The following is a 15,655-nucleotide window of genomic DNA, read 5'->3' on the forward strand; positions in this document are numbered from 1 at the left end:
CCCTAAGCTACCCATTCTCATGTTGGATTAAGGACTTCACCAATTTCTGCTCACATTCAACTCTAGTCTTCCTTATAGACACAGACAAAGCATCCATAAAAGATAACCTCCTAGGCGTAAAGATCCTAGTCTCACCTGCTTCATTCCTTAACATTCTAGTTAGAAACCTCCTAGGCATAGATTTCTCTCCAACCCCAGCCACATTCTCATTGCTAGATGACAGCCTGCCAAGAGCCTGAGTGGGTGCCCTCTCAGCTGTTGGGGTGACCAATTGAACCACAGGTGTCACTGGTTTAGGCTGCTGAATAGGAGTCTTTCCAGGGTTAGAGGAAGACAGTGGTTTAGCTTTGGGTTAGGTGCTAAACCTTTCCTACATTGTTCTCCCACATGACCCATTCCCTTGCATCTCTCACAAGTAAGGGGTAACCAGTCATAAACCACCCTCACCTTATGAGTAATGCCTAGTTCATCCATGAAGACAACTTTAGTAGGAAAGATCTGCCCAATTTTGACTTCCACTATCATCCTCGCAGACCCCAGAAACGTCTTAGAGTTAGTGATATCATCACAACGAATAAAATCACCCACAATCCCACTAATTTTCCTCAAACTATTAGCCCCCCAGAATTTGACATTAAGTCCATATAATTTCATCCAAATAGGAACTGAAGTAACATCATGCTTAATCAATTCCGCATTCGGAGTCCATTCCTTCACAATTACGGGCTTGTTATCAAACAATAGATGGCCATTGTTAACAACTTCCAGTTGTTTCGCCTTAGTTTGAAAACGTACCAGAAAAACACCATTTGGCATAAACGAAATACGATCAACACCAAAACTCTGCCACACACGCTTAACAAAACCAGAAATCACATTGCTAGGTGGATTCGCACCTAAAACATAACAAAATACCGCCGTAGACCAATACTTAATCTCACCTGCAACGTCGTCATGAGTCAATTGGAGAGGCGGTGGAATTGTAATAGCAATAGGTGCCTCCACTGGTTCATCCTCCATTTCAGATTCAACATCTTCAACAATTACGTCCAGTTCCGCATCAAATTCTCTTTGCGATAATTGAAGATCAATCCGTCGAGCAGAATTCGAAGGCCGAGAATTACTCCGACTAGTACTAGCAACAGAAAAATCAACTTGTTTTTGGTTTTTTGGTGATTTAGATTGAAGATTATTAGGGTTTTTCTTTTTCTTCGCCATTGCTTGAGGAAAAAGAAATCGTTTTAGAGACTTTCTCTCTCTAGAATCTCTTGTTCAATGATTCCTTTTATATTATCACCCTTGATTCGACATATTTTTCATATTTTAATTTATTTTTGTTTCTTTTCATTTCTTTTCTTTTCAAATCCTCCTTTTGAGCATTTTTATGACGTAAATTCAAGTTGATCCATCTAAATTTATATCATGTAATTCATCACATTTTCATATTTGTCTTGTATGATTTATTTATCTGGCTTTCACATGTAACGAACCTAAATTCCAACTTCGACCCAATTGAGTGCTAAATTATTTGTTCACCGACATAGACTAATCTCACATTCTAGGATTAAAACATTGGTTGTTGCATTGTATGCATACAATTGACAACATATCAAATATAAATAAATTCCCTGATCATTAGTAGAGGCCGCTATCGAGGCGGGTGGGATTAGGTGTTCAAATAAAGAGCTTCCTAATATGTACCCTCACCCCTTACTCAAGATCTCTGTGAACACCCGTGTTCATTGGCATCACGAGAGTCATTCTAGACATAGAATGCTAAGGGCGGCCAATTTCTTAGTGTTCATATCACTACTTTATGTCTTGATAAGGCACGAGGTATTCGAACGGTTCTAATTTTCCATAAAATTGGTGGCGACTCCACAAATGCAAGCTTGTCAAACCTTTCACCGGTTTCAATGCCTTACAAATCGGTAACGACCCATGACGTTCTTTGTTCACCAAAGTTCCAATGTTGTATGATGAGTGTCTTTTCCGATTACATAGAAACCATAATGGAGGTATTTATGGATGAATTTAGTCTCTATGGAAAACATTTTGAGTCATGTTTGCATAATTTGTCTCTTGTCTTACAAAAATGTGAGGATGTGAGCCTTGTACTAAATTGGGAGAAGTGTCACTTTATGGTCATTGAAGGTATTGTCTTAGGCCATTTGATTTCGGAAAAAGGCATCGTAGTGGATATAGCTAAAGTTGATGTGACAGAAAAGTTGCCTATCCCATAAATGTCAAAGGGGTGAGGAGCTTTCTCGGTCACGTGGGGTTTAACCGTCGTTTTATAAAAGACTTTTCAAAATTTACAAAATCCCTTACTCAACTTTTTCTTAAGGATGCCTTGTTCCATTTTACTCACGAGTGTGTTAAAGCATTTGATAGGATCAAAGAAACTCTAATCTCGGCACCAATCATACAACCACCAAATTGGGAGTTGCCATTTGAGATAATGTGTGATGCAAGCAACTACGCCGTTGGTGCGGTTTTAGGCCAATGGAATGGGAAAGCTCTACATGCTATATACTATGTGAGCAAGACTCTTTATGCTACTCAAGTCAATTACGACACCACGGAAAAAGAGCTCATTGCCATAGTCAATGCGTTGGACAAATTCCGTTCTTATCTACTTGGATCCAAAGTGATAGTATTTTTGGATTACCGTGCCCTTAGACATCTCTTGGTGAAGAAGGAATCAAAACCGCGCTTGCCAAGATGGATTTTGTTACTTCAAGAACTTGATTTAGAAACAAGGGACAAGAAAGGAGAAGAGAATGTGGTTGCGGATCACTTATCGAGAATCCGGTTTGACACCAATGAGGATGATACACCAATAAATGATTCTTTCGCCGACGATATTTTTATGGCTATTCACATGTAATTAGAAATGCAAACCACTCCGTGGTTTCCCGACTTAGCCAATTACATTGTTGGAGGAGTCCTCCCACCGGGTTTGAATCATCAACAAAGGAAACGGTTCCTCTTTGAAGTGAAAATATATTTTTGGGACGACCCAAGCTTGTATAAAGAGTGTAGTGATTGCTTATACAAAAAATGTGTGCCACAATGGGAAGTCCAAGGAGTCTTGGAAGGTTGTAACTTATCCCCATATGGAGGGCACCATGGAGCTAGAAGAACGGCTGCAAAAGTCTTGCAATCGGGGTTCTATTGGCCCAAAATGTTTGAAGGTGCTCGAGAATTCATACTTCAATTTGACCCTTGCCAAAGAACGGGGAATATATCATGGAGGAATGAGATGGCACGACGAGGAATATTAGAAGTTGAAATATTCAATGTGTGGGGATTCGACTACCAATGTCTATTCATATCCTCTCAAAGCAATAAGTACATTCACGTTGCCGTTGATTACGTGTCTAAATGGGTAGAAGCAATTGCTACCTCCACAGATGATGCAAAGGCCGTAACTAAGCTTTTGAAAAAGGTAATTTTCCCAAGATTTGGAGTCTCTATAGCCCTAATAAGTGATGGTGGATCACATTTCAATGAGAAGAAACTTGCATCCCTTTTGACAAAATACAGAGTTCGACATAGAACTTGGTTAGGATACCATCCCCATAGAAGCAGCCAAGTTGAAGTTTCAAATAGAGAGATCAAGAAAATTCTTGAGAAGGTGGTTAATAAGACTCGTAAAGATTGGATCATGAAGCTTGACAACTCACTTTAGTCTTATAGGACGGCTTATAAGACACCAATAGGAGCATCACGCTACAAGTTGGTCTATGGCAAGATGTGCCACTTACCAATTGAGCTAGAATACAAAGCCGTTTGGGCAATCAAAGCTCTCAATCTCAACCTCAAGTTAAGTGGGGAGAAGAGGATCTTACAAATCCAAGAGTATAGGAATTCTGACTTCACACATATGAGAATGCGAAGATCTACAAGGAGCGCACCAAAATGCTGCATGACAAGAGGATCAAACAAAAGGCCTTGTATAAGGGAGATAAAGTCCTCTTATTCAATTCTAGGTATAGAATATTCCTCGGAAAGTTAAACTCAAGATGGTCGGGCCCTTTCATGATCACCGATGTTGGGAAGTATGGCGATTTCAAGATAATATCGAAAAAGGGTGATAAATTCAAGGTCAATGGTCAAAGGATCAAGCTATACTATGAAGGTGCTTTCATAGGAGAGGTTGAGGTAATCCACCTAGAGCCCCTCTCACCTTGACAAAGCTTTAAATGAGAGGAGAAATTGGTGGAGTCCTTCCTAAACCACCATTTGTAAATATACTAACCTCTTATCTTGCATTAATTTAAGTTCATGCATTTATGTTTTTGGATTGCATTTATATGCTTTGTTTTTAACATATTTTTGACGTGAGAGCAAGTGAGGTAGGGTTACTAATCGTGTTTCAAGTATGTAGAATGTAAAAATAAAGTGTGGAGACGCATATGCCTAGGCTAGATGATCCTATGGAACATAATCCCAAGCTAGGATGTTCGAGAAAGGAAGATTTGACGAGCTAAGCAAGGATTCCCCACGAGTTGGAGACAAAAGCAAGGAAAAACGAGTCCAGTTGTCCAGCTCGTGGGATTTGACCCTAGCTCGGGCGAGTTTCACTGTGAAATAATATTCCCTGCCGTCTAGTTCATGCGATCTGACCTCAGCTCGGGCGAGATACAATCTATCTCGTAGGAGCCGACTTGAGCCCGGACGAACTCAGCTGTGAAGAAAAATTATCGTGCTGCCCAGCTCGCCCGATGTCAACCCTGCTCGTGCGAGCTCCTCTATACGACCCCATATAACATGGCACTTCCTCGCTTCCTTCTTCATTCTTACAACACACATTAAAACACAATAACCCCAAAAACACAATCACTCTCTCACAACAACACTCAAAAATCTAAACCTTACATCAAAGAACATCAACAGACAAATCCTCTATTCAACCAAAACCTAGGGTTTGATACTACCCCACCAAGGAAGAAATCAAAGAGTAAAGTTCTAAGCTTTAAAGGAGGATATGAAAGAAAAAGGGAATGAGATTCTTCCAAGAAAGAAGTCACTAACATTGAGGGGAAGCTCTTCCACCACAAACCCTCATATGAGAAATAGAGAAGATGAGGAAGTGATTGACCTCTCACCATTGGAGGCTTACCTTGAGGTTCAATTTGCAAATGACGCTCAAAACATTGCCTTTAATCGGCTTACTGGTGAAAATATACTTCATACCAAATGTCTTAGCGAACTTAATTTGTTGAAGCTAGGAATTAGAGAATAAAAAAATCATTGTTTAAAGACCTAGGGCCTGCCTTGCTCTTTTAGATGAATGAATTAACATACAAAAGGCTCGTACATGAATTCCTAAGTAGTCTATATATCTCAACATTAAACAACATAATTCGTGTCGAATTTCAATTGGAGAACGAAACTAGGATGACGACCTTGGTAGAATTCGCTAATATACTTGGGTTCGATGTGAGTACAAGTAGGCCAAGTTGTAATACCACGGTATTCTGGGTCTTGTTACTCGGCCGAATAGGGCTAACTCGGACGAGTACAGCGTCGTATGTTTTCTGGTTAGGCTACTGTCCAGGAACACTCGGCCGAGTGATACTCGGCCGAATAAGGGGTACTCGGCCGAGTACTCCACATACTAGACCGAGTGTTCGGTCTGACGGGGTTAATTTCCGCGGTTTGATTAAGGTGATTAGAGATTATATATAAACTTCGTTTAACATTTACTATTCATTCTATCAAAACCTAAACTACGTTCTTCCATCCTCTAATCACCCTAATCACTCAAAAGGCTAATTCATCGATTGCAAGTCTAAACTTCCATCTTTTGTCCCGATTTCATCGGTAAGTCTCTAGTTCTTTGTAATTAGTTAATAGGTTGTCTTTTAGGGTTTTGCCCTAATTATTGATTTGTGTTATTTTGGGGGAATGGTTTATAGTGATGCTATCTGACTATTTGTGTGTAGGTGACGTTATCATGGAGAATTTCTATTGATTGCTTGTGTGTGCTTGGATTGCGAAAAGGTAGGGTTTCCCTACTCAGTTGATTGCATAATTGATTTAAGATGTGATGCCGTGATTTAATTGATATGATAAGTATTGTTGTTTATTGTATCCTGGAGCATTGAAGTTGTGATGGATTGACTATGATTATGAGTTGCGTCCTCGGCTGTGTGGAGTCACTTGCGGGAGTGGCTTCACGCCCTTGATTTGCTCCTTGTGAAACCCTCCACAAGAGGGGAATTGCACATTAAGGAACATGGGTTATTGCTCATTGTGATGAGTGAGGCATAGGTGGGCAAGGCTGTGGTCCCCCACAGGCGGAGTGGATTATCTGTTGCATTAGTGATCTAGCAGGACTACACACTTAAGTGTGTAGTTAGTTATGAGACATCATTGGGAATGGAGGATGATTGTAAAGTTGTTGTCATGGTTGTTTCTCGTATTTTGCTTATCTTGATTATGCAGTGAACTGACCCCGTTGTTGTTTTGTAAAACTGTGGTGATCCATTCGGTGATGGTGAGTAGATTATGACAGGTGATGGTTGTCTTTAGCTATGGGGACAAGCATGGGATGTCATCACTTCGAATCTAGCTTCCGCTGCTACGAGTTTAGATGTTTGAAATTTATTTGTATTGAGATTTTACACACTTTCGTTTTGGTATTTCTTTGAGACGATGTAATAATTAAAACTTTATACTTCAATAAATGTTTCTGAATGGTTACTTTTGATATACTAACCTCGGGCAACCGAGATGGTAACAGCTTCTCATGCTAGGGTAGTCCTTGGTAAGGCACCTTGGTATGTGGGGGTGTTACAAAGTGGTATCAGAGCAACGATTTTGGAACCTGTAACCAATGAACACAATAAACTTTGAGAGTCTAAATAAAATGAACCTGGGTAGGAGTTATTTGGACCTACCACAAAGGCTTGGGAGACGTCCTAAAGCCGCAACTTTGCCCTTACAACTTTTAGCCGGTCACGACGGGGTGTCAAGGGATCGTTATCTATTGTATGCGTTTGAGTATATGTTGGATGAAGTATATTTTTGGGTTGAATGGAAGTGATTGGAGTATATGTAATGCGATGTGGGGTATGTCTATATGATCATGATGATGTTAATGTTTGGTTTGTTGGTAATAGCATGTGATTAAGGTCATGCGTATATATGTATATGAATGTTGTGTTTAATTTACATGTGGATATGATAAAATTTCATCTATGTACTGGTTTTTAGAAGTATTAAGTTATTATTGTTTGCCTTATTCATGTTTAAGTTGTTTTGTTATGAAAAATTGAATTGTATGAAGACTGATTATGGAAGGGCTGTCTTAAAACTGTCGTATGTCGAGTTCTAGAAATGATATTACCGTGATTCAAACTTGAGGTGATAGGTTTTGTTCTTCTGATTCTAACGATAGGTCACACGCCCAAAACGACCAAGTCATGAGTGAGATATGACTGTTTTACGAAAACTGGACGTTGCTGAGAACTGTGCCGGAACTCGGCCGAGTAGGACCTACTCGACCGAGTAACTTTCATATTCGGCCGAGTAACCCATATTCGGCCGAGTAATCTTTCTGTGATAATTTTGTTCAGCTTCTGGAGTCGAGAACTCGGTCGAGTGGTATAGTAACTCGACCGAGTGTCCTGTACTCGACCGAGTACGTCATGTGCTCGACCGAGTACGTCATGTACTCGACCGACTAGCTCTTTGGGCGGTTGTCTTGAGTCGGAAGCTATGTTCTTACATATGTTTTGAGTCGTAGGCTATGTTCACACGTATGTTTTGAGTCTTAAAGCATTCTTCTACATATGTGACTGTCTTGATACGTAAGTTACCAGATACTATGATGTGGAGAATGCCGGCTTATAAAGGATATGTGTTGGGTAGGGAGGAGATGAGTATTTGGGATTGTGATGGACTGTGGAAAGAATAAGCGAAGTTGACGATTTACTGAGATGTGGAGCACATTCTGTGAGCTATGGTGAGTGAATTAGTCGTTGGCTTATGTGGTGTAGTGATGACTGTATATGGTCGACTGATGATGAGAGTGGTAATGTAAATTCGAGGAATGTGAGAACAAAAGTTTGGAATGAGAAGTGTGAAAATTTTGGTAATTTGGGATATATAGTGATTTCTAGATAGAAATGATTATGAGGATGTTGGGCGAGGAGATGCGTAATGGAAAGTTGTAAAAAAAATTGGAAAAGATTTGTGTCAAGTGAGCTTAGATCTAGGGATGCAGCAATGAGGAATTGTATGTAGTAGTCGTTATGGAGATTTATATTACTCGAAGGTAAGCCTAGTGTATAATCATTTGGGACGTCCCGGGATAAAGTGAATCTTCGTTTTCTAGAATTATTAAAAGAAGATGTAATCAATTAAGGATAAATCATTGAGTGGGTAGATCTAACGGCAGGGAGTATGAGTGAGAAGTATGGTGAGAGGGATTGTTGATAAGAAATGAATGACAAATAATGACATACGCTAATACAATTTTATTTTTGGAAGTAAAGGGAAGAGAAGGATGATGGTAAGTTGAATGAATGTTCACAAAAATTAGGGGACACGAAAGTAAGGAATCATGGAATTGTGTGATACTATCATGAGGGTGTGAGTTAAGGGATATATATATAATTACAGGACGACTTGTTAGTCATGAGTTTTGAGGATTTAAAGAAGTTGGAAGTTGGTAGAGTATTTGCATGGTATGAGACTATGGTGGTGATCTTGGTGACGAAATAATTAAGGATAAAATTTGAATAGTTGTTGAGGTAAATTTTGTTGATGGATTTAATGTTCATTATTTGGGATGATAACCAAAGAGAGGAAAGGAATTTTTATATTTAGAAGTGATGGTAAGAGAGTAGTTGCATGAAAGATAGTGGTGTCATAGTGTTGTCACTAGTGGTTAAGGATGATGTTAAATAGGGAAGTTAGCCGTTCTAAAGAGGTTGATTTGGTGGAGGCCTGATTGGTATGTATGGTTGTGAGGGAGTATAAGATGTGGATATAGGAGGTGTTTGCTAGTAGTTGGGTACTTATGACAATATGGTTATGTTTGCCGGGTGGTGATAATTGTGCGTATGGGAGGATATGTTATGAAGGGCATCTGAGTTAAGCTCGAGTGAGAGATATCCATTATCAAGTGGTAACTTACGTGATCAGGATTGACTAGTTAGATTCGATTAAGGGTCTATGATGTGTGTAAATTTTTCTGTGAGGTTCTGACCTCACGAGTAGTGGTATGGTGTGATAGTTATAAGTCGTTATCTCAGTGTTCTTTGTCATATGTTGTGTACGGTAACCTAATAGGATGATCTTCAAAAAGTGGTAATTTGGGTGATCTGCTATGGCTAGTTATACTTGTATGTGTATGTATGATATCTGTAAATGATAGTGTGAGGTTCCAGCCTCATGAGTAATAGTTTGGATAATATTAATAAGGCTATTATCTGTTATTCCATGTAATATGTTGCGTTGTGATTTAGTAAAGCGGTTTTAAGGAAGTTTTCTGGTCAAGGAAGTTATATTGAGTCAGTGTTTATGGGATTGTATAAGTTGCGATGACTATCGATGTGGTTTTTGTGCCTCGGGTGGCGATCCGGGCATGGGGCTTCGTGTTGTGATACGAGTATTTTCGCACAGTGGTGCGGCTGTTGGTGGCGGTGTTGCGATGCCCTGATCGGTTTTGGTGGAGTAGGCAGGATACTGACGATACGAACTTTCGAAAGTATATATCAATTATATAGATTGTCTTTTTGTTTACTGTTGTTTCCTGTTAGTGTCGGTCTGGGCATATAGATTGTTGTTTTGTTTATTAATGTTTCTTACCAGTTTTGGCTTGGGCTTGGAGTGAGGGTAGAGTATGATGTGGAAGAAAGTTGCGTATGTTTCCGTTGTTGTCATGGTATAGTGATATTCTGTTAATGGGACACAGTTGTGAGAGGTTGTTAGAGTACTTTCGATCTTGTTTTAGATGAGGCATTGGTCGACATAGTTGTAGCAAGAGTTTTGTGGAATGTGTGTGTGCTGAGCTGGAAGCGGCAAGTGGTTCGTGATGTTTATTGGGACAGTGAGTATAGGGTGTTGGGAATTAGTATTTTGTTAAGCAATGGATAAGTTTTACGGCAATAAACGGGAGAACTGAGAATCTAGTGTGAGTGTGTGTAAACATTGTGGATAGTGAGTTATGATTGTGGAGATAAGCGCATGTATAAAAAAGTATGTCATTTTGCGGTGATGTTGGAGAGATGGAGTAGTGGTTATGCTGAAAATTTTATGGTATAGGTTAGATGGAGTGCAGAATAATTGGAGGCACGAGAGCTGTTAGGGAGAGAGCCTTGGATATGGGATGGTTGTGCACATTAAGGAACATGGGTTATTGCTTGTTGCGATGAGCGGGGCTTAGGTGGGCAAGGCTGCAGTGCCCCACTGGCAGTGTGGATTATCTGTTGCGGCAGTGATCTGGCAGGACTACACACTTAAGTGTGTAGTCAGTTATGAGACATGATTGAGAATGGAGGATGATTGTAAAGTTGTTGTCATGGTTGTTTCTCTTATTTCGCTTATCTTGATTATGCAGTGAACTGACCCCGTTGTTGTTTTGTAAAACTGTAGTGATCCATTCAGGGATGGTGAGCAGATTGTGATAGGTGACGGTTGTCTTTAGCTACGGGGACAAGGATGAGATGTCATCACATAGAGTCTAGCTTCCGATGTTTTGAGTTTAGATGTTTGGAATTCATTTGTATTGAGATTTTATACACTTTTGTTTTGGTATTTCTTTGAGACGGTGTAATAGTTAAAAACTTTATACTTTAATAAATGTTTCTGAATGGTTACCTTTGATATACTAACCTCGGGAAATCGAGATGGTAATAGCTTCTCATGCTAGGGTGGTCCTTTGTAAGGCACCTTGGTATATGGGGGTGTTACACAAGTAGTGTAATACCACAGATTTATGAGTATAGTGAACTCGATCGAGTAGGCTGTACTCGACCGAGTGGGTCATCGAGTGTTTTGAGGCAGGCTATTGCCTTAGGTGCACTCGGCCGAGTCTGTGAGACACTCGGTTGAGTAGGATGTACTCGAACATGTATGCATGGTACTCGACCGAGTTCCCGGTCTGACGAGTTGTTTTTCCGCGGTTTTGATTAAAATGGTTAGAAAATTATATATAGTGTGCTAATCAGTTTCTAATCATTTTCTAAACACTTTTACTAAAACCTAAACTGCGTTACTGCTTCTCTAATCATATACATCATTTCCAAGCCAAAGGGTGATCGATTGTGAGTCCTAGTATCTCGTATTCCGTGTCTATCGCAGTAGTAAGTATTCAGTATGCTTTTTCGATTTGTTATTATAGGTTAATCAAACCCTAATTTGGGTTGATTTGGGGATCAAGGGGTGGTTAGTGATGGTTTGTGATTAGTATTGATTGATTACCATTGTCAGGTGACGACTTCGTGGAGGAGCAGTTCTAGCTTGCTTTGTTGCTTTTTGGATATAATTTGCTAATTAGGTAGGGTTTCCCTACTTGGTTTTCTGTATGATTGATTATAAGTTAATGTGGAAATGTGTGATTATCTTTGTTGTGGATCATTGTGGTATTTTGATATTGTTGACATTGTTGGTATTAATTGTGGAGCCATTGTTGGGAGATGGTCTTCACCCCCATGTTCGCCCCTTAAGGCTCCCGTCACAAGGGGGATGTGCACATTAATGATATGGTTTCGCTCGTTGCGATGAGTGGGGCTTGGGTGGCAAGGCTGCGGTTTACCACTGGCGGTGTGGGTACCTGTTGGGGCTGTTGCGATGGGTAACCTGGTAGGTGTGGGCTGCGGTTCAGGCATTTGTATGTGATGGTTGAGATTTTTTATTGAAGGATGGTTTTGTATTGATTGTTGTATTGTAGCTCATGATTGATTATACTGTTGACTGACCCTTGTATGTTTTTAAAACCTGTGGTGATCCATTGGGGGATGGTGAGCATAAGTCTAGTGATGTGACCATTATTTGAGCATATTTAGTCCCTGAATTAACCTTGGTCCCATGCTTTTGAGTGCATATTTAGGTCATTTATTATCTTTAGTCCTCTGTTTTGCATATTCTTTGAGGTTTTGTTCCCTTTGTAGGAAAGGAGTGCAAACCTTGCATTTTCATGGCAAAATAGAGCTAAAATGTTTGAATTCAATGACCAAGCATCAAAGAGAAGAGAAGACTAGAAGGCCTTTGTACATATTATAGTAGATGGGCAATGATGAGGAAAGATCCTTGCATCTCCGACAAGATCCCTAAGGATTGTTGGAAGAAGGAGGAAGAAAAGAAGAAAAGAAGAAAACTGACCCAGAATCCGAGCGACTTGACCCTCGGGACGCTCGTCCATGACGGCCAGAATCCGAGCATCCGGCCAAGGAATTCGTTCGTTCAGCAGCCAGGCAATCCGCTCGTCCAGCAGCCAGGCAATCCGCTCGTCCTGATGCCTTGGATGCTCGGATTGTGTTACAGCAACTTTCGTTTTCTTCTTATTCCATGAAGGATGCGCATATTTCGGAAAGACCGGCAAAAAGGAGACCGGCATCTCTTTTGAGAGGAGCGATTCCTCAAGGACTTAATCGTCATTTAAGCCCTTAGTAAACCCTAATTTGTGTACCTAATCCCCACTATAAATACCCCATTAGTCTAATTAGATAATCATGTTCTTCTTATCTATCTCTAGTGTATTTATATCATTCTAATCTCTTCTTAATCTTGTAACAACATTTAATCAAGTTTTAATACAAATCTCATTTCCTCAATCTCTCATTTGTTCATCTTTTATTTTGGGTAATTGAAGATTATTTGGGTTATTATTGGGAGATTGACAACCTTCCAATCAATCATCAAGTACTTCTATTATTCTTGCTTTATTTTGGAATCATTAGTAGGTATAATCCTCTTAATCCCTTTTTAATTATTGTTAATCATCTCCATTTATTCATCATGTTTTGCTTTGTTAATGTGATTGACAACCTTATTAACATGCTAAACTTGATAATGAGTGAGTAGTTTCTTTAACTAGGGTTAATGGGTAATTAGGGGAAACCAACATGGGGAATGATTCATGCTTAATTTAATATGTTTTCATAGTCTATTTGCTTTCTTGTTGTGATCTCAACTTATGCACATGCTATGTTTGATGAAATGCGAGCCTATGAATCCTTGCATTTTTTACCCATCACTTACCTTTTCAATGAGACTTGTAAGACATAAACCAACTCGAGTCTCATTAGACCATGCATATAGTTGAGTAGGGAGGATTAAGTCGATTTGTAGATGTTGTACAATCTAATCGATTCGGCTCCGAGACCCAAACCTTCCTAGAATTGTAAGATATAAACCAACTCGATCCATCACAACAATAATTGCTTGCTTATAATTTGAGAATATGTTTGTATGATCAATTCCCATGAATCCCATATGACCCCATGACACCCTAGTGCTTTTAATCAATTGTTTACATCCCTTTTTAATCATCTTGCTTGTTTACTTTTATTGTTATTTAGTTTAGTAATCTTCTACTTCAAACCCCAAATTGTGACACCCCTAGACACCGCTACTTGCAATCGAAAATTTTACTTCAATACCCGTCCCTTGGGGTTCGACCTTTACTTACCTCTTTACTAATAGTAGAGTTGTTTGTGGAGATATAAATATTGTTTTGGTCTAGGTGCTCCTAACGACAAGTAACCGAAACATAGCCCGAGAGGGTCCGACCAAAAATGGCGCCGTTGCCGGGGACGGTGTTAACTTGATTTAGATTTGCTTAGATTGTTATTAGTTGTGTCTTTCTTTGCCTTGGGGAAGTAAAACTCCTCATGGTTTGTTCTAATTATTTTCGAGTTGTTTGATATTTTTCATGTCTAGAAGATCACAAGGTAACTTATTACCCATTGATCACGAAATTGAAAGGACTTTGACAAACAATAGAAGACTTGCTAGAGGTACTTTGAGAGGTATTGGTGAGGTTGTAGATATTCAACTAAACACTATTGAGTTCGTCAACCCTTTTGTAAGAGAAGGTCAGGAGAACCCAACACAAAATCCAACACAAAATCAACCCACAATGCCTAAATTTTCATCACATTCTGTACCAACCGAGGAGAACCTACCCAATGGTACTCCCACACCACAACACTTAACCGGAAATTTTATTGCTAAATCCGCATTTATCCAATTAGTCGAAAGAAGCCAATTTGGGGGGATGCCTAGTGAAGACCCTCACTCTCACATGGAGACTTTTTGTGACTATATTGAAGACAGAAACCACCAGAGCCACAAGCGGGCCCGCTGCTTAGCCGTACCACCCGTAGTCATCTGTCACCTCGCCGGAACCTTACCATCAAAGTAATCTTTGACGTTAGAACTAGGGACTAGGCCGGGTACCCTAGCCGCAGCCCTAGCAAGGTTTCAGCCAATCAAACCTCTAGCCTCAGTCTAGCCCACTCTCATGGCCATCGCAGGCCACACTATCGGCTTCTCTACAAAAGGCAAGCCAGAGATCATGCAGTAGTCCTCCAAGGTGACCCCGATCTCTCCAAAAGGCATATGGAAAGTCGAGGTCATATCCTAGAACCGATCCAGGAAGGCTCGAATCAGGCACATGTTAGCCCGAATCTTCTTCCTCCTAATCTCACGCCAGCCCCTCACCAAAACTCCGAAAGCCCCACGCTCGATGATTTCTTTCTCCTCTGAAAACCTCTCGAAAGTCTCCATCATGGTCGTATACCTAGAGAACGACCTAATGTTGTAAGCCTCCTACATTTTGAAAGGTTTGTTAAGCTTCTAAGGTAAGTAAAGCAGATGAATATAAAAGATATGGCTCGATACAAGGCCAGTTTTAAAGCTTACCATACTCATTGTCGTACGGTGCGACAAGTAGCTCTCCGTTGCACAAATAAGATGTCGGCCATCCCATTTATCAGCCCAGTCAGGCACAGGCACAAGCTAACGCCCCCTCCTCCTCACAGTGACCCTCCTGGGTACCTCTTCCTCTTCCTCCACCTCCTCCATGACTCCCGTGTGAACCATTATAGCCAAGTGAGGGTCGGAATCCACCTCCATGGGTTCTCGTCCTGAGGTAGAAGGTATATCCTCTACGAAAAATAGCAATTAAAGGCCGTTTTAGGACGCTTTTTCAAATGACCCTTTCATGATTATCGAGCAAGTCAACAAATGTGGTAAAGTCACGTTCCTACGTGTCTAATTTAAGCTTAGTCATGGCTACGAGTCAAAATTTCGGCAACATTTCGTTACTATGGCTAAATTCCATGCAAAAAAGTGTCCCAGAAGACCTGTCACAAACTAAAATTCCGACATGATAGCAAGTTTACCCATCATCCAAGGGTTCCAAAACACCATGTTTTATTGAAAACCGACTAGTATAAGGTAATTTTCGAGCCTTTTGAAGCGGTTTAGCAAAGATCGTCTCATTTTGGTCTCAAATCATCAATACTCAACGAAAATTCGAAATGGATACATGGTTATAATCCTAGAATTTTAGTTACGCATTTCTAATGTTAATTTCAAAGGGCAAAATCATTTGGGAGGAAACCCCCAATTTTTCGACATTTTTGGGTAAAAAAAACCCCTAATTTTCTACCTCTAATTCAAGCTACAG

At 40.1% G+C, this 15,655-nt stretch overlaps 1 protein-coding gene across 1 annotated transcript; it reads left to right on the plus strand.

Moving 5' to 3' along the window:
• Positions 1 to 3,187: 3,187 nt before the first annotated feature.
• LOC141628767 (uncharacterized) lies at positions 3,188 to 3,694 on the plus strand. Its single transcript, XM_074441858.1, has one exon. It carries the CDS (start codon positions 3,188 to 3,190, stop codon positions 3,692 to 3,694), a length of 507 nt encoding a protein of 168 aa, XP_074297959.1.
• The last annotated feature ends 11,961 nt before the right edge of the window (positions 3,695 to 15,655 follow it).

The sequence above is a fragment of the Silene latifolia genome, chromosome Y (genome assembly GCF_048544455.1).
Source record: "Silene latifolia isolate original U9 population chromosome Y, ASM4854445v1, whole genome shotgun sequence".
Classification (NCBI taxonomy): Eukaryota; Viridiplantae; Streptophyta; class Magnoliopsida; order Caryophyllales; family Caryophyllaceae; genus Silene; species Silene latifolia.

Coding starts and splice junctions, on each gene's coding strand:
- LOC141628767 (XM_074441858.1), top strand. CDS start 3,188: ATGTTTGAAGGTGCTCGAGAATTCATACTTCAATTTGACCCTTGCCAA.